The 25514-nt window shown below is 43.9% G+C and overlaps 2 protein-coding genes across 18 annotated transcripts in view; both read left to right on the top strand.

Annotated features, from left to right (window-relative positions):
* Positions 1 to 9994, top strand: part of LOC100338575 (zinc finger protein 69 homolog) — a 32164-nt gene extending 22170 nt beyond the window's left edge. For 7 of the 12 annotated variants that reach the window (XM_070078686.1, XM_070078685.1, XM_008265507.4 and 4 more), the window contains 3 exons: positions 3222 to 3348; positions 3628 to 3726; positions 8636 to 9994. In XM_070078686.1, coding sequence (XP_069934787.1) covers positions 3222 to 3348; positions 3628 to 3726; positions 8636 to 9774 — 1365 coding nt within the window. In that variant the 3' untranslated portion in view covers positions 9775 to 9994. The remainder of the gene's footprint in view (positions 1 to 3221; positions 3349 to 3627; positions 3727 to 8635) is intronic. The other 5 variants (XM_051857894.2, XM_070078687.1, XM_070078688.1 and 2 more) reach the window with 1 other exon arrangement.
* Positions 9995 to 17445: 7451 nt separating this feature from the next.
* EXO5 (exonuclease 5) lies at positions 17446 to 24599 on the top strand. Of its 6 annotated transcripts, none has more exons than XM_008265499.4 (3): positions 17446 to 17638; positions 23059 to 24216; positions 24339 to 24599. In XM_008265499.4, exons 1-2 carry the CDS (start codon positions 17555 to 17557, stop codon positions 24211 to 24213), a joined length of 1239 nt encoding a protein of 412 aa, XP_008263721.1. In that variant the 5' UTR covers positions 17446 to 17554; the 3' UTR covers positions 24214 to 24216; positions 24339 to 24599. The 6 variants fall into 6 exon arrangements, with proteins under 6 accessions (XP_008263721.1, XP_008263725.1, XP_051713862.1 ...); XM_070078694.1 differs by having other exon boundaries at positions 17505 to 17607; XM_008265503.4 differs by having other exon boundaries at positions 17459 to 17607; positions 23059 to 24599.
* The last annotated feature ends 915 nt before the right edge of the window (positions 24600 to 25514 follow it).

Here is a 25514-nt window from a genome sequence, read left to right as displayed (position 1 = left end):
AGTACTGGCATCCCACATGGGCATCAGTTCAAGCCCCAGCTGCTCCACTTCCAATCCAGCTCTCTGCTGTGGCCTGGGAAAGTAGTGGAGGATGGCCTGAGTCCTTGGGCCCCTGCCCTGTGTGGGAGGCCCGGAGGAGGCTCCTGGCTTTGGATCAACACAGCTCTGGCTATTGCAGCCATCTGGGGAGTGAACCAGTGGATGGAAGACATCTTTCTGCCTCTCTGTAACTCTGCCTTTCAAGTAAATAAATAAATCTTAAAAAAAAAAAAAAAAAAAAGTCTTGCTTGCTTAGTCCATTTATAGTGAAAGGGATCATTGATGTAATGCTGTGTAAGTATGTGTTCCCCTTTGTTTGCTATTTGTCCTATTTGCTCTTTGTTTGTCCTCTTCTTTCTTTCTTTCCATTGAACCATTTTTTGGAATTCTATTTTCTGTCCTCTAATTATTTTTTTTAAAGATTTATTTATTTTACTTGAAAGTCAGAGTTACACAGAGAGAGGAGAGGCAGAGAGAGAGAGGTCTTCCATCCGATGGTTCACTCCCCAATTGGCCGCAACGGCCAGAGCTGTGCTGATCTGAAGTCAGGATACTGGAGCTTCTTCCAGGTCTCCCACATGGGTGCAAGGGCCCAAGGACTTGGTCCATCTTCCACTGCTTTCCCAGGCCATAGCAGAGAGCTAGATGGGGAGTGGAGCAGCCCGGTCTTGAACCAGCGCCCATATAGGATGCCGGTGCTTCAGGCCAGGGCATTAACCCTGCTACACCACAGTGCTGGCCCCCTCTAATGACTTTTAAACCATACTTCCCTGATGTGTTTTCAGTGTTGCTCTAGCAATCACAAAATGTATTTTTTTTTTTAATTTGAGAGACAGACAGTTCTCCATCTGCTGGTGCACTCCCCAAATGTCTGCAATAGCCAGGAAGTCAAAGTTGGGAGCTGGAAACTCAATCCAGGTCTCCCTTGTGGGTGACAGGAACCCAGTTATTGTGTCATCGATTCATGCCAAGTTTTGTTTGTTGTTTTGTTCCTCTTTTCCTACCTTCTTTTGTCTCCTTTTATGATGTCTTTTATCTTCATTTTGACTATGATAAGTATGGTTTTCTTTGAGTTTATCCATTTTGGGATTTGCTGAGCTTTTTGGATCTATGATTCATTTTATTTTTCTATCAGTTTAGAAAAGTTTTAGCCATTATTTCTTCAAATTTTTTTCTGCTCATTCTTTTCTCCTTTTTTTAAAGATTTATTTATTTATTTGAAAGTTGGAGTTACAGAGAGAGGGAGAGACAGAGATTTTCCATCCATTGGTTCATTCCCCAGTTGGCCGCAACAGCTAGCATTGGGCTAAGCCAAAACCGGGAACCAGGAGCTTCATCTGGGTCTCCCACATGAGTGGTAGGGACCAAAATACTTAGGCCATCTTCTGTTGCTTTCCCCAGGTCATTAGCAGGTAGCTGGATTGGAAATGGAGCAGCCGGAACGTGAACTGGTGCCCATGTGCGATGTTGGTGTTGCAGGTGGCAGCTCACTATGCCACAGTACTTGCTCCTTTCTTCTGAGATAGTATTATTCTCATATATTAGGTACCTTTGATATTCTCCCACAGCCTCGTTTCTCTGCTGCTCCAGTTTGAGTAATATTTGTTGGTCTAGCTTAAGTTTTACTAATCTTGTCTTCATCAGGATCTAATCTGCTTTAATCCCATCCAATGAATTTTGCAGAATTTTCACTTAGTTATTTTTTTAGCATTTCTATACCTCTCCTCAGTGACCCCCATCTTTTGCACATTTGATCCATATTGTATTGTAAATCCTTTAATGTGTATTTTAATAGTTACTTTAGGCCAGCGCCGTGGCTCACTTGGCTAATCCTCTGCCTGTGGTGCCAGCACACTGGGTTCTAGTCCCGGTTGGGGCGCCGGGTACTAGTCCCGGTTTCTCCTCTTCCAGTCCAGCTCTCTGCTATGGCCTGGGAGGGCAACGAGGATGACCCAAGTGCTTGGGCCCTGCACCTGCATGGGAGACCGGGAGGAAGCACCTGGCTCCTGGCTTCGGATCAGCGCAGTGCTGGCCGTGGTGGCCATTAGGGGAGTGAACCAACGGAAGGAAGATCTTTCTCTCTGTCTCTCTCTAACTGTCTATAACTCTCTCTCTCTCTGTCTCTCTCACTGTCTAACTCTGCCTGTCAAAAAATAAATAATAAAAAATAAATAGTTACTTTAGATTTCTTATCTGCTAATTCCAATGACTTGGTCACCTTCAGTTCTGCTTGTATTGGTTTTCTTTTCTTGGTTATAGGCTACACTTTTCTCCTTTTTCATTGTCTAGTTCATATATCATATATAAAAAACAGTGGAGAATGAAGTATAGATATACACATACTTGTATGTATATATGGTTTTGTTTTGTTTTGTTCTATTTCCAAGAGACCCTAAGCCCTTTCCTCTGTCTGGTGGTTAAAGTGAGACTGAGGGACTAATTGCTCATGTTCTTCCTGGAGCTGTGGCTGAGCTCTGCCTGCGATGCAGCGTCAGTTTGATTGCATTTACTTCTAACTAGCCTGGTTACAAGTGCCCTGCCCCACCACTGCCAAGTCTTGCTCTTTTCTCTTTTCAGTATTTGATCGAGGAAGGGGTTAGACTACAGTTTTAGGTGATTAAACTTTTTTCTGAGCTCTAGAATTCATGCTCAAAAAGAATGTGACGAAAGCTGTTCTTTGTGATGATAGCTACTGGGGGGAGAAAGCACTTCTGGCAAACCCTGCCCTCATTCCTCCTCTCTGATCTCATCTTCTTTGCCCTTCCCTAACTGACCTGCAACCATACTGTCCACCTGCCTGCTCCTCAGAGGAGCCCAGGACACCTTCAGAGTAGGTCCTTGGCACCTGCATGGAATGCTCCTTCCTGATTGCCACAGGACTCTCACGTTCACCGACTTCATGTCTCCAGTCACATGTCACGCTTTGAGGGAGGCCTTCGACAACCACCTACGTAAAAAATCATCCCTACCCTCACTGTGGATCTCCCTGCTCCCCTATCCTGCTTAGTTTTTTCCTGAGGCATGTATGACTGTCTTATAGATTTAATTATCCATAATGAAGATCAGAGAAGGAAGGTCCTGGTGAAGCTAGTTCAGAGTCTTAGAGCTGAGGATACTGTCAGAAGTCCTTTGACTTGATGGAGGTAGTCTCTGACTGAAAAGCAGTGTGTTTGATATTCTAGGAACCACTGAGCTTCAAGGATGTATCTGTTGACTTCTCCCAGGAAGAGTGGGGGCAGCTGGCCCCTGTTCACCAGAACCTGTATCGAGAGGTGATGCTGGAGAACTACAGGAACCTGGTGTCCGTGGGTAAGGATGGGCTGTCTATCCAAGAAATCTACCCACTGCTGGGGAGGCACCTATTCTACATTACTCGTGTTGCGATTCCTGGGAGCCTGGCCTTGGGTTCTATATTAGAGACATCTTATTCCCTTGAAAATCAAGCCAGGGCACATCTGATTCTCCTTCCTTGGGCAACAACTTTACTCCGCTTTCTGAGACCCTGAATAACTGGAAGGCTGGAGCTAAGTTCGGGGGATGGTTCTTAAACATAAGCATGAACATTCCTGCTGTTTCCTTACTCATAAGCAGGATATCAGCTTTCCAAACCAAGCGTGATTTCCCAGTTGGAGAAAGGAGAAGAGCCATGGATGGCAGAGAGAGAAGACCTAGGAGATCCCAGTTCAGGTGAGACCAAGGCAGGTGGTGCCTTTTACTGTGAGGGCGGAGTGCTCAGGCCTTCCCAGCCTGGGGAGAAGGCTCAGGCTGCTGGATGGGACCTGCCTTCATCCTGATATCACCCTTTCCAGTTACCCCTTTTCTTCACTGAGCCCCTGCAGATGTCTCTGTGCGGTCAGAGGGAAAAGATATCTTGTCCTCTTTAAGTTTAAACTTGATTTTCTCCAGTGGAGAAAGTCTCTATGTCTAAAGCTCCATTCTCTAAGCAATCAGTGTATATGGTCTCTCCACACAAAACAGATCTCTTTTCATGACATTGTGCTAATCTTTAATTTTCTCTCACTCTATTTCCACTTTTTGACAATGTTCATTTACAATCTCAGCTTCAGTTCTCATTGTGTTTTTAACTCGTGTATCCTAATTTCTTGTAATAGCCATTTCATGAAAACTCCTGCAATAGAAATTACCACAGGATTCCTTCTCACCGAATCTAGTGGTCTTTAGCAATCTTCTTGAACTTTTATTAAGAAGTTCAGAACATCTTACCAAATTTCTATGCTTCCACCTATGTTAAGAAAGGAGACAAGGCTGGCATTGTGTACCACCAATGTTCCATTTCAGAGTGCCAGTTCAAGTCGCTGGCTTAGCTTTCAATCCACCTCCATGCTAATGTGCCAGGGAAAGCAGCAGAAGATGGCCCCAAGGACTTGGGCCTCTGCTATGATGTGGGAGACCAGGATGGAGTTCCTAGCTCTTGGCTTCTACCTGACCAGCCTTGGCTGTTGCAGGCATTTGGGGAGTAAATCAGAGGATAGAATATGTCTGTCTGTCTCCCTCTCTCTGTCGTTCTGCCTTTTAAATAAATAAATAACCCTTTAAAAATTATTTTGGGGGCCAGTGCTGTGGTGTAGCAGGTAAAGCCACCGCCTGCAGTGCCTGCCGGCATCCCACGTGGGCACTGGTTCAAGTCTTGGCTGCTCCACTTCCGATCCAGCTCTCTGCTGTGGCCTGGGAAAGCAGTGGAAGATGGCCCAAGTCCTTGGGCCCCTGAACCCCTGTGGGAGATCCGGAAGAAGCTCCTGGCTCCTGGCTTTGAATCAGTGCAGCTCTGGCCATTGTGGCTCTTTAGAGAGTGAACCATTGGATGGAAGACCTCTCTCTCTCTTTCTCTGCCTGCCTCTCTGTAACTCTGCCCTTCAAATAAATAAACAAAAAATTTTTAAGAAGTAATCAGAACTGAAGCCCTGCTATTCCCCTTCTACTTTTCAAAATAACCAGTCTTTTGAGTTTAGAGTTCTCATTCCCATATCTTCATACTTTTAACACATATATCTCCCTAAGCAATATATGCATTATTTTATGTGTCCTTTTTTTTAAAAAAAATTTTATTTATTTTATTTGAAAGGCAGTTACAGAAAGGCAGAGAGAGAGAGAGAGATTTTCCATCTGTTGGTTCACTCCCCAAATGGCTGCAATGGCCGGAGCTGATCTGAAGCCAGGAGCCTAGAACTTCTTCCCAGTCTCCCATGTGGGTGCAGGGGCACAAGGGCCTCGGCCATCTTCCAGTGCTTTCCCAGGCACATTAGCAGGGCACTGGATTGGAAATGGAGCAGCCAGGACTTGAACTAGTATGGGATGCTGGTACTGCAGTTGGTGGCTTTACCCACTGTGCCACAGTCGGCTCCAATTATGTGTCCTGTTTTTAAATAAATAGTATGTATGCTTCCTTTACTTGCTTTTTTCATTCACCAGTGTTGAGATTCCTGCATACTGTTTCAGTTCATTCAATTCCTCTGAATTAATAAACCACAGTTTACTATTAATAGACATTTACACTGTTTCCAAATTTGGAGGTTATAAAGATGCTGCAGTGAACCTTCATGTACATGTCTCCTTGTACACATATGCAGGTGTTTTACCAAGATGGTTGGTAGATGCGAAGTGTTGGTCATGGACTATGTGCATCTTCATTTTGCTAGTTATTACCAAGTTGCACTTCAAAGCATTTGTACCAATCTGCACTCCCATTAGCAGATTTTATTTATTTAAAAATCAGAGAAACAGAGAGAGAGAGAAAGAGAAAGAACTCTGCCATCTGCTGATGGCATTCACTCGCTCAAATGCCTGCAACAGCTAGGACTGAACCAAGCTAAAGTCAGGGGCCTATAACTCAGTCTGACTCCCCCGCATGGATGGTAAGGACCCAAGTACATGAGCCATCACCTGCTGCCTCCCAGCGTGCTCATTAACTGGGAACTGGAATGGAAAGCAGAGCTAAGACTTGGTCCAGGCACTCTGCCATGGAGTGCAGGCTTCTCCACTGTGCCAAACACATACCCCCTGTAGCTGACTTGGAGAGCTTCCAGAACTCAGTATCTTTGTCAATACTTGACACTGAGGAACTTACTAAATTTTTGCAAATACAGAGGTGAATATGGTATGTTGTTTCTTTCATTATCCTAATTAATAGTGAGGGAAAGCATATTTTTTTCAAGGGAAAGGGTTTATTGGGGGAAACCCAATAGACTGGAAGGAAAGGACGAAGAAGGAAAAGAGGGAGAAGTAGAATGTAAGAGAGAGATCCAGAGCCAGAGAGAGGTCAGGAGATGGAGAGAAAAAGACAGCATATTTCTTTTATACACACACACACACACACACACACACACACATGTTTTAAAGATCTATTCATTTTACTTGAAAGTCACAGTTACACAGAGAGAGGAGAAGTAGAGAGAGAGAGAGAGAGGGAGAGAGAGAGGGCTATCCATCCACTGGTTCACTCCCCAGATGGCCGCAACGGCCAGAGCTGCGCAGATCTGAAGCCAGGAGCTTCCTCCGGATCTCCTACGTGGGTGCAGGGGCCCAAGAACTTGGGCCATCCTCTACTGCTTTCCCAGGCTACAACAGAGAGCCGGGTTGGAAGTGGAGCAGCCAGGCCTTGAACTGGCGCCCATATGGGATGCCAGCACCGTAAGCAGCGGCCTTACCCGCTACTCCAGAGCGCCGGCCCCGACAGCATATGTCTTACGTTTATTGATCATCCTTCCAGAATTATTCTTCTGTAAATTACCTCTTTATATCCTTTGCCAATTTTTCTGTTAGTTACCTTTTTTCTTACTGATTTACAGGAAAAAAATACTATGTATATATTTTGGATACCAATCCTTGATAACTCTGTTTTGCAAATGTTTTTTTCTCAATCAATGGCCCTTCTTTCTCTTTCTAAAAAGAGTCTTTTGATGAGTTTTAAAATTTTATATTATTGAATTTGCTAGTTTTTAAAAGTTGTTTGTGCTTTTTGAAAAAAAAAAAAAAAACTTTCTGCCCCATTATTCTCCATTGTGTATGTGTGTGTGTATTCATATCTCTTTAAAGTTTTGCTTTTCATACTTAGGTTTACTTTATCTGGGACTTATTTTATATATAGTATAATGTGGAGCTCTGGTTTAACTTTTCCATGGGAATAGTCAGGTTAGGGACCACTTGTTCAGTCATTGATGCTGCTCTGTCACCTGTCAAGTTTCTTTGTGTGCTTATGTCTGTTTCTGTGCTCTTTTGTTTTATTTTATTTTTTATCCCTGCTTTGATGTCAGGCTCAGTTCACAGCGAGGTGATTTATCCACTTTGTCTTCCATAATTGTGCTGGATGTTTTAAATTTAACAGTTTCAAATGTTCTTCAGCCCCTTACTTTACCATATGAATTATTTAATCAGTGCATCAAATTATGCACATATGTAAATGGTCTCCTGACATTTTGATTGGAATAGAATCAAATTAATAGAACAATTTTAGGGAAAATTAACATTGTTATAATATTGAGTCCTAGGATCCATTTATATGATTTATTTCTCCATTTATTGATGTTTCTTGATTTTTTTTCAATAGTTTTAGGATCTTCTCCATAAAAGCTTTATATATATTGTACATGTTTTGTCAGATTCATCCTAAAAACCTGCATTTTGTTGCTGTCATAGATGATAAATTTTTTAAATTCTGCTTTCTGCTTATTACTTGTAATAATAACTGATTTTGAATATTGATCTTGTAGGCAATCACCTTGTTTCACTCTGTTATTAATACCGATAATAATTCTTACATTCTCCTGGGTTTCTCCTTCTTCAGCTCATAATAATGAAAATAGAAATAAAAACTTCTTTGAATGTGTTTTTGGCTGCCTATGAATAAACTCTCAAAGAGGTTTCATAGATGGCCCAGTCCCTTTAAATAACAATAGTCTTTTAGCAAAATGTTTATTTAATTTAGTGCAGTAATGAAAACTCCTAAGCTCATTCAAAGTTAAGTGTTTTCTTCTCCATGTCTCCTGGTAGGGGCCTGCTTCAGGCTTGGATATTGAATTGGGGATTAGTACATAGATGTATGCTTTTCTCTTTTCCTGTCACTTTCTTGTCTTATTTTTTTGAAAGATTTATTTATTTGAGAGGTAAAGTAAGAGAGAGAGAGAGAGAGATATCTTCCATCCACTGGTTCATTCCCCAAATGGCACATTGTAATGTTCTTAGTTTAAATGCTATTTCTAGTGTTTCCTGTTGCTGCAGGAGTAGGGAAAGGGATAATTTTATCTTTCTGAGATTGTTTTCTGAAAGTATTTGTCAATTTAAAAGACTTACATTCCTAAGACATAGAACTGAAATTTCATTACTTAGTAGTATTAGAACAGGACTAAAATATTCAAGTTTCACTATAAATGCATTTTAAAATGATACTTTTAACATGTTCACTGTTTCTTAATTTCGTTTCCCATATCCTCTCCAGTCTATACAACTATATTAAAAATAGCTAAAAATCTCATGTACTCTATGTATTGTTTTCTAAATATCTATTCTATATCTGCTCCAGTAATTGATTTTTGAAAACATAATAAATATGAGTTACTTGCATTTTTTCTGTTTCTTTCAGACTTGAGGAGTAAGACAGAAACCGATGAGTCAACTGCCAAGAATGACATTTCACAGGAGCAGTTATATCATGGCATTATGATGGAAAGGTTCATGAGAGATGACATCATTTATTCCACATTGAGAAATGTCTCCCAGTATGATGATGCGTTAGAAAGGCATCAGGAAACCCATGGAAGAGATGTGAAACAAGCCATTTTGACCAACAGGAAGAAAGGCCGAGAAACTAACAAATTGGGGGAAAATATCATTGTGAATTCAAATGTTATTATAGAACAGAAGCACCATGAATATGATACATCTCGAAAGAGGAACAAATACAAATTGGATTTGATTAACCATCCAACAAATTACATAAGAACAAAAACTTACGAATGTACTATATGTGAAAAAGTGTTCAAACAACCCATTCACCTTACTGAACACATGAGAATTCATACTGGAGAGAAACCTTTCAGATGTAAAGAATGTGGGAGGGCCTTTAGCCAAAGTGCGTCTCTTAGTACACACCAGAGGATCCATACTGGTGAGAAGCCTTTTGAATGTGAGGAATGTGGCAAAGCGTTCAGACACCGCTCATCACTTAATCAGCATCACAGAACTCACACGGGGGAGAAACCCTATGTATGTGACAAATGTCAGAAAGCCTTCAGCCAGAACATTAGCTTGATCCAACATTTGAGGACTCATTCTGGAGAGAAGCCTTTTACTTGCAATGAATGTGGAAAAACCTTTCGACAGATTAGACACCTCAGTGAGCACGTAAGAATTCATACCGGGGAGAAGCCCTACGCGTGCACTGCGTGCTGTAAAACCTTCAGTCACAGAGCATACCTAACGCATCACCAGAGGATCCACACTGGAGAGAGGCCCTACAAATGCAAGGAATGTGGGAAAGCCTTTAGGCAGAGGATTCACCTCAGCAACCATAAGACTGTCCACACAGGAGTGAAAGCCTATGAATGCAATCGCTGTGGGAAAGCCTATAGGCATGACTCATCCTTTAAGAAACATCAGCGACATCACACTGGGGAAAAGCCTTATGAATGTAATGAATGTGGAAAAGCCTTCAGCTATAATTCATCACTTAGTCGACACCATGAAATACACAGGAGGAATGCCTTCCAAAATAATGTATAAAAACAGGCATTTGACATAAGACCTAAGCCAAGTGTAAGTCAGTGTCTATGCTTTAAAATTTCAGGACTCAGTTAAATTTGAGGAATTGTTAGAAAGATGCTAACTTTTAAATTGTGTTCATTGTGTAAATAGAGATTACTACCATCTACTAACACCTCCATACAAAGTACTTAATAAAATATGGTCCTTCAAATCAAATAAATTCATTATGAAAAATCCACAACATTTTTTTTCTGATTTCATAGTGGATTAATGCATTTTTCTTCATGGGCATTCTAATTCTCTGATTTTCATACAGACCAGCATTTAGGAACTAAATGAAATATCACCACACCTATTTTTTAATTAAATTTTTTAATGGGGAAAGTTTCCACCTGGCATAAAGTTCCGGAGACAAACATAGTTGGATATAGTGAAAAGCCTCCTTCCTCCATTTCCCACCACATTCTACCTACAGGCAACCATATTTTATAACTATTTTTTGTGTGTATCCTTCTAGAGTTTTCTATGTATAGGCAAAAGAATACAAATACAAATATACAAGTTTTTTTTTTTTTTTTTTTGCAAGATTTGTTTATTTTTCTGAAAGCCAGAGTTAGATCTTCCATCTTCACCCCCCAGATGGCCACAGCATCCGGGCACCAGCTGAAGCGAGGAGCATAGAACTCCATCTGGGTCTCCTGGCAGTGGCCCAAGATCCTGTGCCACCATCTGCTGCTTTCCCAGGTACATTAGCAGGGAGCTAGATTGGAAGTGAAGCAGTTGGGACTTGAACCTGTGCCCATATGAGATACCCACATCCAAGGTGATGGCTTAATCTGTTGTATCACAACACCAGCCCCATAAGTTTTCTTTAAAGAAAAAACAGGAACTTCTTATACAAACATCTGCATGTTACTTTCATTTATTATATCATGAGGGTCATTCTACCTTTTTGTGGATGTGTAGTATTCCTAGGTGTGAATGTTTAGCCAGTTCACCACGAATGGACTTGGGTTGTTTCCAATCTGTTGCAGTGAACAGTTTTACATATTTTCATTTCTCACATAGGTGTGTGTGTGTGTGTGTGTGTGTGTGTGTGTGTGTATATATATATATATGGAACTGGAATTTCTGTATTAGATGATATATGCATTTGTATGATAGATACTGGTAAACTGACCTTCATGGAGGCTGGACTAGTTTTTCCACAGCTAGATCTGGAACTGCTGGAGCCATAGCTGGTACTGAAGCAACTCCCAGACCAACAGCCCTATCAGTCCTCAAAGAAACCTCAGCTTATCTCAGTATCTCAACAACATGGCCTAGGAACAGTTGAGTGTATCCCATAGAAACAGCGTAGCATTTGTTATCCCTGGAGCTAAGAAAGAATCTGTACTTTCTTAAATAGTCAGGGGGTCATCGCTGTGGCATAGCAGGTAAGGCTGCCACCTGCAGTGCCAGTATCCCATATGGGTGCTAGTTCAAGTCCCGGCTGCTCCACTTCCAATTCCACTCTCTGCTATAGTCTGGGAAAGCAGTAGAGGGTGGCCCAAGTCCTTGGGCCCATGCACTCATGTAGGAGACCCCAAAGAAACTCCTGGCTCCTGGCTTCAAATCGGCACAGTTCCGGCAGTTATGGCCATTTGGAGAGTGAACCAGTGGATGGAAGACCTCTCTCTCTCTGCCCCTGCCTCTCTGTAACTCTGCCTTTCAAACAAATAAATAAAAATCTTAAAAAAAAAAAATAGTAGGCCCACTAGATCTCAGTTGGGGAAGGAGATATTTTCTCACCAACTGCTCTAGTCCCAGACTTCTGAGGCTGCAGCTGCCTGATGAAAGTCCCTTTAAAGAGAAGAGTGTCTCTCTAAATTGCATTTAGCAAATATAATCTTGGCCACAAGCTCTTTGATCAGAGTGAAGGAGACCTGACAATTGAGGTAGAGTACACAGAATGGCAGGATCTACCATGGATGACCACCTGTGAATGTATTAACAAATTACAGTTAACACATGTAAGGAGACACAAAGGAGGATCCACATGACTTTCTAAGTGTTAATGAGCATTAATTGATTAACATTGCTTATTGTGAAATCCGACTCCCAGGCCATTTCCATAATGATTTTGTACAAGTTTCTTTTTCACTCTCATTAACTTTTATTAAATATGTTCATAGATTCCCCCTCGCCTTCGTACCCATAGCTGCTACTCCAGTCAGTCCAAAGCCTGGTACTTAAAGTCCTCCATTATGTCTAGTCTTCCTTCTGTACTTTTGTGCTTTTTTCCATCCCATAAGAGCTCTGACTAAATGTATACATAGTTATGAATCATTAGGTTGCAAATAGCAGAAATTATGAGGGCTATTGATGTCTTAGAGGAGGCTCCTATCAGGGCTACTGAGGTATCTCATGGAATTCAGGGTTGTGCTACATAACATTAGAGGGGACCGGACCCAACCACTTTGAAAAATCCAGATGGTTTTCTCTTTCCGTCTGTCCTTTCTGCATCTGTGTCTTCATTCTGGCTTTGTTTTGTTTTGTTTTTAAATCGCCTCATTGTAAATCAGTTACTGTCAACTCCAGATTTTATGTATGTTCAGTTTCCATCGCACAGTTTCAGAAAGCTATTTCTCTTTCGCTTCCAGTCTCAAATTCCTGTGGGAAGATTTTAACTGGCCCACCTGGGTCAGATGCCCACCCTAAGTAAATCAACAAAGCAGAGAGCTTAGCTTCCATGGAACCATGGGGATGGAGTGATGGCTGGAAGGGCAGGAAAGCAGTTCCTAGAAGGGCTTACTATTCACCGTTTCAAATCCTATCCATTTCTCAATATCAGCTCATGGAATTAGGGTTTTAAAACTGGAAAGTGGAAATTCACTCAAGAAAAACCCCTCACTTAGGTGAGATAAGCAACAGAGCACCTCTTTACACATAGATGTGAACCATGGACATATTTTAAGCATTTTTTTCTGTTTATTATCCTAACTTTCTAAGTACTTGCCCTTCATGAGCTGAACACAACCACTCTGCCTTTCTTATAAGGTTTACTTCTTTGATCTACTGCCCCAGGGTACCTTTGTTATGCTTCAGAGCCTACCCATTGGCTTGACCTTTTACCATATCTGTTTATTCATTCTGTTCACTTCAAAGGCACCTCTCCTGCTGATCACATAAATGTCCTTCCCCAGGCTGCGTTATTGGGCATATTCTGTTCTGTAGCTCCATGTTATGTTTGGTTGATCTTATTGACATTCAACATTTCTTTTAAGTTTTTTTTTTTTTTTTTTAAGATTTATTTATTTGAAAGGCAGAGTTACAGAGAGGCAGAAGCGGGGTCGGGGAGAGGGAGTCTTCTATTCACTGGGTCACTCCCCCAAATGGCAGCAACGGCCAGAGCTGGCCAGATCTGAAGCCAGGACCCAGGAGTTTCTTCCAGGTCTCCTATGGGAGTGCAGGGGCCAAGGACTTGGGCCATCTTCCACTGCTTTCCCAGGCCATAGCAGAGAGCTGGATCAGAAGTGGACAAGCCAGGACTTGAACTGGTGCCCATATGGGATGCTGGCACTGCACGTGGTGGCTTTACCCACTATGCCATAGCGCTGTCCCCCAACACTTCTTAAACCTACATTTTTTTAAAGATCTATTTTATTTATTTGAAGGACAGAGTTACGAAGAGGTAGAGACAGAGAGAGAGGTCTTCCATCCGGTGGTTCACTCCCCAGATGGCCACAATGGCCAGGCTTGCACCAATCCGAAGCCAGGAGTCAGGAGCCAGAAGTTTCTTCCGGGTCTCCTTTGTGGGTGCAGGGGCCCAAGCACTTAGGCCATCTTCTACTGCTTTCCCAGGCCATAGCAGAGAGCTGGATGGGAAGAGGAGCAGCCGGGACTAGAACTGGTGCCCATATGGGATGCTGGCCCCACAGGTGGAGGATTAACCTACTGCGCCACAGCGCCAGCCCCTAAATCTATATTTTAATACTAGAAATCTCTCCTGAGCTGTTGAATATATTTGATATCCCTCTGGATAACACCACATGGATATCTTGTAGTCACCTCAGGGTCAACATGTCCAGAACTCATAATTTTTTCATTAAAATGTGTATTCCTTAACCCAGAAAGTGGAATTACCATATATATATCCAATTGTCCAGTCAACTTCTTTCATTCTTTACCTTCCTAATCATTCACTGATTCCCGTATATTCTGTGAGGATCTTGGGCTCTCTCCCCTCTGTCCTCATTTACATGCCTTACTCAGGTTCTTAGCACTTCCTAAATGCTTAAGTAGAGGCCTCGTTTTGTTTTGTTTGGTTTCATTTTTCTAAATCTAAGCTATTTTCTATATCTAAGCTATTTTCTTTATCCTCCCATGGGTGCTACAGTAATCATTCTAACACATATGTAACCAAATTATTGTGATGCCAGTGCTGTGGCGCTGACATCCCGTATGAGTGCTGGTTCAAGTCCCAGCTGCTCCACTTCCAATCCAGCTCCCTGTAAAGTGCCTGGGAAAGCCATGGAAGATGGCCCAAGTGTTTTGGCCCCTATATCCACGCAGGAGACCTGAAGGAAGCTCCTGGCTCTTGGCTTCAGATCAGCTCGGTTCCAGCCATTATGGACTTTTGGGGAGTAGACCAGCAGATGGAAAACCTCTCTGTCCCTCTCTCTCTAACTCTGCCTCTCAAATAAATGAAATAAATCTTTTTTAAAAATTATTTTATTGCTTAAAATCCTGGTACAGTTTCTCATGAAGATAAAGGTCAAGTTTGTTAACATATAACACTTGGTATAGAATATTGCCCATTGTTGGTAAACTGCTCCCTAATTTTGGCTCAAGCTTACTTTGTTTCAGCCATAGACACCTCACGATCCCCTAAATATCCCATGCTGTTTCACGGTTTCTTACCTCAGCTGTGCAGTTTCCTCTTCCTTCTTCCCAGCTTCCGTAGTTAGCACCTCCTCATCCTCCCAGATTTAGTTTGTATCATATCATCAGGGAATGACACGTGATACACTTTACAAATGGACCCGTGACTTCTTGGCTGGATTTATTAAATAAACTAGAAATAAGGTTTATTCTATGGGATTTAAATTAAAATTACTCTGAAATCCATGTGGAAGAACTAAGGCTCAACATGAAGCAGTAGCCAGTGGAATAACACCACTCAGTTCGCTTCACAATGCTGCTTGCTTTGCTTCCCTCCTTTGTAATACTTGTTACCATGGTGTACTCGTTTTCTGTTGCTATAATAAAGTACTGGGTACTTTTCAAAGAAAATGTATTTAAACTTACTATTTTGGAGTCTGAAAATCTATGACCAAGCAAGCCCCGCACCCCGCCCCCCCCCTTAGTTCAGTCCCCTCTGTTTTGCATCTGGTGATGTTCTAATGGATGACATTGTTGTATGAGTGCATTCAACAGGGCAGCTCACATGGCAAGACAGAAAGACAGAAAGCAGGGATGCCCCGCACCCTTGCTCTGTTATAACAACACTCTCCTATGGAAACTGGGGGGTCCTGTGAGAACTGTTAATCCCTTCCCAGGACATCAACTTCAGTGACTTACCCATCTCCCAGTAGGCTCTACCTCTTCCAATACCTCCCAACATTGCCACACTGAGGACCAAGCTTCCAACACATGAACTTCAGGGGCAAAAACAAACCGTAGCATATGTGTTGATTTAGAAGGTACAATCAGAATATATTCTCAAATACAGAATATCACCAGTGGGGTTCTCTTGAGCACATTAAGATCATATGATGATTCCAGCACCTGCAAAGAACTCAAACGTAAGCAAGATGAATTCTCTGTGCTTGAGGCTCAGATGTTCTAGAGCAGCACCATCCAAGGGAAATATAAAGTGAACAAATGCAAAGCACATGTAACTTCAAAGTTTTTGGCAGCTACAGCAATACAACAAAAAGCAATATGTTAAATTAATATAAAATGTTTTATTTAACCCAATACATCCACGATGCTATCATTTCAACATGCAATCAATATGAAATTATTTTTTGGTATAAAGTCTTCAAAATATGGTATGTACTTTATAATTACATTACTTACATTTTATTTTGGACTAGCCACATTTCAAGTGCTCAAGAGCCACATGTAGTGTAGCTAGCATCTTGTGGACAGCACAGCTCTACCGAATACGTCTATGAGTATAAAAACTTACTCTGATACCTGGCAGACTGTAGTCAGTGCAGTGTTAGAGATATAAATTCTATCTTCCAAAAGACCAAGGAAGGAAGAATGAAAAGAGGGAAAAAGACCATTTGTGTGTCACAGTTTTTCCATGGTTACAGATACTCCTGGAGACAGAAGAATCAAATCAAGGAATTGTACAGATGGACCCTAAAATACCCAGACTTCCTGGGCTAACCTTTTCAGGGAAGGAAACCCTTTTGTGAATTTCAAGGCTGGTCTGCAGGTGGAAAGTTTTGAGCAATATGGTATGTCTACTTTGGATACTTCTTTTCCCCAGATCCCATGACTGTTTCTCAATCGATTCTCCACTCAGTGGCATTGCCCTGGCCCCACCCCCAAATTCCATTTGGCAAGCAGTGCAGGTGTGCAGGACTGGGGAAGGGTTTTCCTGGCACTGGTTACTTCTTGGTTGACAAAAAGTTATGTTGGGGGGGCGGGGGAGGTAGACACCTCCAGCCCCAATCCAGCAAAGCCTTCTTATTTCACACTTGTCTAAGAAGCTTTCCTCAACTTCCGTACCCCTAAGACAAAGGTCGTTCTCCTACATAACCACAGACTCACTCCAGCACTCAGGATGTCTACCACAGAAAGGTTGGTCAAAATAAACAGACTTGGGGCAGGCAATGATGTGGTGTTTAAGATGGTCTCTGGGACACCCGCATTCAGATTTGAGTTCTCACTCTGCTCCCAATTCCAGCTTCCTGCTGATGTGCCCCCAGGGAGCCTGCAGATGGTGCCTCAAGTACCTGGGCACCTGCCACCAGTGGGAGACCCAGATGGAGTTCCTGGCTCCTGGCTTCAGCCTGGCCCAGCCCTATCTGTTGTGGCCATTTGGGGTGTGAACTAGAGAATGTGAGATTCTCTGTGTCTCCCTTTCATGTAAAATGAAAGTAAATAAAAATTTTAAACAGATTTACTTAGGAGGCGGGGGTGAGGGAAGAGAGAAAGAGCAAACCATCTCCCATCTGCTGGTTCCCTCCCCAAATGGCCAAAACGGTCGGGGCTGGGCCAGGCAGAAGCCAGGAGCCTGGAACTCCATTCGGGTCTCCCACGTGGGTGCAGGGGCCCAAGAACTTGGGTCATCCTTCTCCGCTTTTCCCAGGCCATTAGCAGGGAGCTGGATCGGAAGCGGAGCAGCCAGGACTCGCCGGCCCTAGGTCCCAATAAATTTCTTTAAAAAGTAAGCAAACCGAACACATACATCGAGCGCCGGCACTTTTGAAAAGTGAGTTCGTTCGCAGGGCTGCTGGGAGGAGCTGACGACCAAGGGCGGCCAAGTGGAGGCAGAGGCCAGCTGCCCCGGGGCGAGGGGCGTGTGCGGGCCTTTCTCACACTGGCCCGGCGGCCCGCCTGTGACAGGGTTTGTGGCTGGGTGACAGCAGCGCTGTCTGGAATTAAGAGGCGCAGAGACGCCACCCGGCTTCAGAGAGCGCTCACACGCCCACCCAGCCGCCGCAGTCTCGTCAGAACCAGGCGCCGCGGAGGCCTCTGGGAAGGGGCGGTCCTTGGCAGGCGCTGAGCATGCTGGGTCTGGGCGCTGGGCGGCTTCTGTCGAGTGCCGGGCTGGGCAGGAGGTGTGTCCAGCTTCTTCATGCAGGCGGCGGGTAGAGTCCAGCAGCAGTTCCGCGGCTGCAGCCGAGCCAGGTGGAGTCCGGGGTGTGGCGGAGCATCTGAGGTTAGGGGAATGGGGGTAGAGGGCTGCACGGCTTGCGTTTTGGAATCCAGGGCTCTGTCGCCACAGTGGCCGCGTCCCCCTCCGCGGGTGGGAGGGACGCCCGCCCTCACGGTTCAGCTCTCCTGCCCTCGCGGGCCGGGTTCCCGTGGGTTCTGGACCTGCGCCCTCGGAAGACCCTGCCTCGGCTGAGATCCTCCGCCAGCGCCGGCGACCTGTTACTCCCGTTCCCCGCTCCTCCAGGACGTTGTGGGGGAGTGCACAGGACACCTGAGGGCGTGCGGGAGACGGTGGTTTGAGGTCCAAGGAAAGGAGCCGCTGAAGCCAAACGCCCTCGGAGTCCCAGCGTACCGGACGCGCCGGCCGAGTCGGGGTGTTGAGAGTGAGGCAGTGGCAGTTCCACAGGCAGCGGGGACCCCAGGGGAACAGCCTCAGGTCTCAGCTGGAGCTGGAAGAGAGACCCGGAGCTCCGGGGGACCTTGGTTCTTTTTAACTCACTTGCTGGCAGGGAACAGGGACGGGATCATGATACTGCATCCAGGAGCTGGGGAACACGAAGTGGTGGAGAGTTTGCCCCGGGAGAGAGGCGAGCGTTACCTAAGATCTGGGGTGGGCAACAGTGTGTGCAGTGTGGATCAGAGAGGAAGAAACATCACAAGGTGAGGCAGCGGTCAGGTGAGAAAGGACCAAAAGGCCCCCGCTACCCTGGCGAGGTCCCAAGTGGCTAATCGGGTTCTTCCTGCAGACCTGGGCCTTCAGAGCTGCTTGCCTCTCCCCCAGCCTTGTCATTTCATTATGCTGCCCTTCCCATGATGAGGAAGACCAGCTAAGTTCCAGGTGCGGAGTTTCTGCTCTCCCAAAGGTTAGAGGGGACGCGCTATGCCCTCTCTTCCCCGGGAAACGGGGGGAGACCCCCATTCCCTGACTACTGATATGGGTGCTGTGTCTTATCCTGCAGTGGTTAGAGAGCTGAGCTGGGCTCCAAGGGGTCTTCTCACTTTAAGGATGTGTCAGGAACTTCAGGAACACTAAAACCGGATCTCAGATTTCTCAGCAGCCAAGTGGCATACGACTAAACACTCCTGAACTGCTGGGGTCGCCTTCAGAATCAGGATCCATGGGCCATTCCTGGCTCTGTGCTGGGTGTCCCAGACATCTCACTTACTTGCCACATAACAATTTTTGCCATACTAATGTAAGACCTATATTGTTATTCTCATATTTTTTACCTATATATTTTTTTAAAAAAAGCCAAACGTGTCTTAAGAAAATTATCTGTGAAATTAGGCATTGGATGGGTGCTCTGTTATAGTTATTCTAAGGGCATCTAAGAATGTTACGTGCACTGTGTGAAATCATCTCAGGTATCAAAGACGTACAGACTGCATTTTGGGACACAGTGCACTGCATCATGTTCTCTCCTGGGTATTTTTCTGCATAGGAAAGTCCAGGCTACACATCTGAGATTAAATCATCCATCCCTAGGGTATCGTTTTCTTCTTTTATGTGACTAATTCCACGGAAATGCCTCTGCCTCTTGCATCCTCTACACAGGACGATTCCCTTTCCCATTGAGGATGACCTTGTTCTCCATGTTGTGTGTAAAACAAGGAAAAATGTCTTTATCTTTCAGAGCTTACTCTTCTTTGGGGGTTAATGCATATACATGAAATAGTCTATCAGTGCTGTCCAACAGAATGTCCTGTGATCAGGAAAATGTTCTCTGTGCCTTATTATGCACCCATGAGTCACATAGAGCTGAGCACTTCAGATGTGCCGGGACTCGAACTGGTGCCCATATGGGATGCTGGCACCTTAGGTGGAGGTGGAGGCTTAGCCCACTCTGCCACGGCACCAGCCCCTAAAGCAGTAACTTTAGGATACAAGCAAAAATCTTAGTGTAATATTCCTTTTTCTCATTGTAAATAACTTCTATGCTTTTTTTTCATTAGTGACATTTAAACTATTTTTTAGAGGTTTATTTATTTATTTGAAAGAGTTATAGAGAGGCAGAGGCAGTTAGAGAGAGAAAGGTCTTCCATCTGCTGGTTCACTCTCTAATTGGCTGCAATGGTCAGAGCTGCACTGATCCAAAGCCAGGAGCCAGGAGCTTCTTCCAGGTCTCCCATGCTGGTGCAGGGGCCTAAGGACCTGGGACATGTTCCACTGCTTTCTCAGGCCATAGCAGAGAGCTGGATTGGAAGTGGACAGCCAGGATTTGAACCAGTGCCCATATAAGATGCCAGCACTGCAGGTGGATGCCCTTTACCCACTGTCTCACAGCACCGCCCCCTGACATTTAAACTATTTAAAAATTAGTTAAGCACAAACATAACTAAATATTAATGACCTTCTCAGGATATCAGCTCTCAAACTTTGATACAGGTAGTTTATTCCTTATTAGAAGAGCAAGGAGGCTCATACTTAACCTCCGTCAGGTTGTATTATGTGTCACTTTTTTTTATATTTCTCCTCTCAAAGTCACAAACTACTATTATTTGACTGGTTATGCCTTGTTTTTGTCTATGCAAAATTAGATATGGGAGGTTAGGAGGAAGGCTTAAAGAAGAATATTGTCAGGGGCCAGCGCTGTGGCTTAGTGGGTAAAACCGCTGTCTGCAGAGCTGGCATCCAATATGGGTGCCAGTTTGAGTCCCAGCTGCTCTGCTACTGATCCAGTTGCCTGCTAATGTGCCTGGGAAAGCAGTAGAAGATGGTCCAAGTCCTTGAGTCCCTGCCCCCGTATAGGAGACCTGGAAGAAGCTCCTGGCTCCTGGCTTCAGATTGGCCCAGCTCCAGCCATTGCAGCCATTTAGGGAGTGAAATAGTGGATGGAAGACACTTCTCTCTCTCTGTAACTCTGGTTTTCAAATAAATAAATAAATAAATAAATAAATCTTTTTCCCCCCTAAAAAAGTATTGTCATAAGTTGCCTTGTTTCTTGAGATTAAAAATACTTGTGAGAGAACAACTAACAAACATGATGAGTGGTCTTTGCTGGTTTAAAGAAAACCTATCTGAGGGCCGGCACTGCGGCTCACTTGGCTAATCCTCCGCCTGCGGCCCCAGCACCCCGGGTTCTAGTCCCGGTTGGGGCACCAGAATCTGTCCTGGTTGCTCCTCTTCCAGGCCAGCTCTCTGCTGTGGCCCAGGAAGACAGTGGAGGATGGCCCAAGTGCTTGGGCCCTGCACCCACTTGGGATACCAGGAGGAAGCGCCTGGCTTCTGGCTTCGGATCGGTGCAGTGCGCCGGCTGTAGCAGCCATTTGGGGGGTGAACCAACAGAACAAAGACCTTTCTCTCTGTCTCTGTCTATCTCTCTCTGTCTAATTCTGCCTGTCAAAAAAAAAAAAAAAAAAAAAAAAAGGAAAAGAAAAGAAAACCTATCCGAGACATGTTTAAAATAGTTGGAGAAACCTAACTATGGACTAGGGTATTGGGAAATTATTGATTTTGTTAGATGTGATAATAGTATTGCATTTATGTAGGAGATGTAGGAGAATGCCATTTGGAAATATATGCTGAAGCATTTAGATGTGAACTGTTATAATGTCTGTAATTTACTTTAGTTCAGCCAAAAAATATGCACACACAAGAAGCAAATATGAAAAACCTTCAAAAATATTCTGTAAAGATGTAATCAAAACATATGTGAAATTTTTGTGTTTTGTTTTTTTTTTTTAAAGATCTTTTGTACAGCCAACTGTCAACAGTTGTTTGTCTTCCTGGTACATATGAGTATTCATTGTTGTGTTCTTTCTGCTTCTATGTTTGAAATTTTTCACAGAAAAAAGTAGTGAGATATTAGGTGTAAAGCACTTGGCTCAATGTCCAGTATACAGTAAAGACACAACAAGTATTTGCTGTTACTTACAGCAATAAACTTTGGGTTAAAATTTTTGAGAATCAGAGAGAGGGAGAGTGACCTAGTGAGAAAGTGCACCCCCATCTGGTGGTTCAGTGGCCAGGGCTGAAGCCAGGAGCCAGAATGCAAGCCAGGCCTTCCCACAGAGGTGTCAGGAACCCAATTACTTAAGCCATTATTGCTGCTTCCTAGGGTCCACATTAGCAGGAATCTGGAGTCAGAACCAGAGCAGGGGGCATTGAATACAGGTGCGCTAGTGTAGAATGGACACAGGTGTTTAGCCACTAGGCTAATAGTCTGTTCCAAATTTTAGGTTTTTAACAGCGTTTTCAGACAGATATATTCCATTCTGAGTTAAGTTCTTGTATAGAAAGGAAATAAACTGTATGAGAAATACCAGTTTAATGGCAAACACCAATTCTTATAATTTTAAGAGAATAATTTATAGTCTGTAAGGAGTAAAGATAAATTAAAACCCACCAAGAGCTTTTTATCCTGGCCTTTCCTTAATATATCTCAAGTATTAAAAAGATAGTGATTTCCACATGTTGTTGTGAACATCCTCTCATTACTTCATGGGCTATTTTGTGTAGGAGTACATTTATTTGTATTTCTCTATAGTTGATCTTTGTCTTTTCTTTTTTTGCCATACTATGTTCCTGAGAACTGCATTTAAAAGCAGTCATTGTGGAGCTGATTTCTCTCAAGGCACAGTCTGTAACTGAGATTTATTTCCCTAGTCAAGGACTTTGTATAAAAAAAGATTGTAGAAGTGGTCCATGGTAAACTGTCAAACATTGCTTCAACATTTTTTTTTTTTTTTGACAGGCAGAGTGGACAGTGAGAGAGAGAGAGACAGAGAGAAAGGTCTTCCTTTTTTTTCCCATTGGTTCACCCCCCAATGGCTGCTGTGGCTGGCATGCTGATCCAAAGCTAGGAGCCAGGTGCTTCCTCCTGGTTTCCCATGCGAGTGCAGGGCCCAGGGACTTGGGCCATCCTCCACTGCACCCACGGGCCACAGCAGAGAGCTGGACAGGAAGAGGAGCGACCGGGACAGAATCTGGCGCCTTGACTAGGACTAGAACCTGGGGTGCCAGTGCCGCAGGTGGAGGATTAGCCTATTGAGCTGCGTTGCCGGCCCATTGCTTCAACATTTTTACAGATATATGCTCACCTAAAAATAAAGAAATAATGTTGTAAGTAGTGTTTGGAAGTAAAAAGGCAAACCTGAAATCTCCTAAATTTAAAGAAATTGAGACCAAGGAAGGTGATTTGTTTAGAATTACACACAATGCTAGTAGAAGATTGAGGAATAAAACCATTTCCCACTTAAAAAACTCTGCGAAGTGAACATATGTCGATAATACAAGGAGATTTATTGTATAGTCTGTACTACAACTCTAAGGCATTACTAATTGATCATAAATAAATAGGCTTCTTCAAAGATTATACATAAATAATTTGCCATCATTCTTTTTATCTCACTAGAATTTAAAATGCTTCTGAGGAGTTTTTTACTTGTTATTTGTTCCGTGCATTTCTTTAACATGCTATGCAGGGCCTTCCTTGCCCAGTCCAGAGCTGTGCCATGTCAGAGACTGGGGAAGAGGAGACCGGATCAGCTGAAGCATCAGGGTTCTCAGACTTGAGTGACTCGGAGCTTGTGGAGTTTCTAGAACTGGAAGATGCCCAAGAGTCAAGTGCTTCACCTGGCAAGCCTGGCCCATCTTCTGAACTCCCTGGGAAGGATGGCAAGCCCAGAAGCTTACAGAACTGCGGAAGAGGATTGGATATCTCATCACCCATGCAGAGATTCCACCTTCAATATTTGTATGTCACTGACCTGTCTGCTCAGAACTGGTGTGAGCTGCAAATGGCACACGGAAAGGAGCTTCCTGACCTTGTGACACCTGAGAAGGCAGCTGTTTTAGATACTGGGGCCAGCATCCATCTAGCTAGAGAATTAGAACTTCACGATCTTGTGACCATCCCTGTCGCCAGTAAAGAAGATGCCTGGGCAATTAAGTTTCTGAATATGCTATCAATGATTCCTACCCTGCAGTCAGAAGGCCGCATCAGAGAGTTTCCAGTGTTTGGGGAAGTGGAGGGTGTGCTTCTTGTTGGAGTGATTGATGAGCTGCACTATACAGCCAAGGGGGAACTGGAGCTGGCGGAGCTCAAGACACGCAGGCGCCCTCTGCTCCCTCTAGAAGCTCAGAAAAAGAAAGACTGTTTTCAAGTCAGCCTATACAAATATATCTTTGATGCCATGGTACAAGGGAAAGTGACCCCTGCAAGTCTCATCCACCACACAAAATTGTGTCCAGACAAGGCACTGGGGCCTTCAGTGCTGAGCCATGCCCGGCGGGGAGGCTTCACTGTGAAGTCTTTGGGTGACCTCATGGAACTGGTGTTCTTATCTCTCACTATGTCAGACCTTCCAGTCATCGATATTCTGAAGATTGAGTATATTCACCAAGAGAGTGCCACTCTACTGGGTACAGAAATTGTAGCCTTTGAAGAGGAAGAGGTGAAAGGCAAGGTGCAGCATTATATGGCCTACTGGAAGGGCCTCCGAGAGCCTCGAGGAGTTGACATAGAAGAGGCTTGGAAGTGCCGGACGTGCAGCTATACAGACATTTGCAAGTGGAGAAAGGGCGGTGGGGTGCTAAGTTCCACACTGGAGCCCCAGCCTAAAAAGTCAAATAAATAGAAGGTATGCTTTCAGAAATGTTGATCTTTCTGGAACTCCTAATATACCTCAGTAAAAGAGGACCCATCTCTAAGCTTTGCTTTCATGGAGATCATGTTCTTATTTTGGTTTTTATATTTCTGCAGCCTCTAGCCACATCCAAGTCCAGGAGCAATGCTCAGGGATGAGTGGGAGAGATACAGGGTTACCCATGGAGCTTTGCTGTGGGTTACCAGAAGGTGGATGCTCATCATGGCTAGAGCAAAGGTATCTTCCAGCAAATGTCATTTTCCTAAGAAAAGTCTCCAGCTCCTGATAAGTCTTCCCTATTTTTCTCACTCAAGAAAAAAAGTTTTTCTTATTTTCTGTCTACATTTATATAATAAAATGAAACACTGTCAGGACAATTGAACTGATTTTTTTTTTTTTTGCATGATCTTGATCATCAACTATACATAGTTGGGTGGATGTTATTTCAAGCCTTTAAAAACATACCTAAACAGGCCGGTGCTGTGGCTCACTAGGCTAATCCTGCGCCTGTGGCACCAGCACCTCAGGTTCTAGGCCCGGTTGGGGCACCGGATTCTGTCCCGGTTGCTCCTCTTCCAGTATAGCTCTCTGCTGTGGCCCAGGAAGACAGTGGAGGATGGCCCAAGTGCTTGGGCCCTGCACCCTCATGGGAGACCAGGAGGAAGCACCTGGCTCCTGACTTCGGATTGGCTCAGCACGCTGGCTGTAGCGGCCATTTGGAGGGTGAACCAACAGAACAAAGACCTTTCTCTCTGTCTCTCTCTCTCACTGTCTAACTCTGCCTGTCAAAAACAAAACAAAACAAAAAAACAAAAAACAAAAAAACCTAAACATATTTCTGAAGCACAATTAGTATAATGGCAGGCCAATAATTTAAAATACAATAAATATTCTCAGAGGTAGGAATATAAAGTAGGAATAGGAAGTCATAAAAAGTCAACATATTAGATAAAGGTGCCAGCATTGTGGTGTAACGTAAAGCTGCCACCTGCAATATCAGCATCCCATCTGGATACTGCTTCAAAACCCAGCTGCTCCACTTCTGATCCAGCCCCCTGCTAATGCCCTTGGGAAAGCAGTGGAAGATGGCCCAAGTGCTTGGGCCCCTGCAACCACCTGGGAGAAATGGAAGAAGCTCCTGGCTCCTGACTCCTGGCTCCTGACTATGGACCATCCCAGCTCTGGCTGTTGTGGTCATTTAGGGAGTAAACCAGTGGATGGAAGATTCTCTCTCTCTCTCTCTCTGAACTCTGCCTTTCAAATAAATAAATCTTAAAAAAAATTAGGTATGA

Source organism: Oryctolagus cuniculus, chromosome 7, assembly GCF_964237555.1.
Source record: "Oryctolagus cuniculus chromosome 7, mOryCun1.1, whole genome shotgun sequence".
NCBI lineage: Eukaryota > Metazoa > Chordata > Mammalia > Lagomorpha > Leporidae > Oryctolagus > Oryctolagus cuniculus.
Note: the sequence above shows the minus strand (reverse complement) of the source record. Positions and strands in the feature narration are given on the sequence as shown.

Excerpts from the sequence above, each read along its gene's own strand:
- EXO5 (XM_008265499.4), top strand. The coding sequence starts at position 17,555 with ATGCAGGCGGCGGGTAGAGTCCAGCAGCAGTTCCGCGGCTGCAGCCGA. Across the intron at positions 17,639-23,058 it reads GGTGTGGCGGAGCATCTGAG|GGCCTTCCTTGCCCAGTCCA; the intron begins GTTAGGGGAATG and ends CATGCTATGCAG.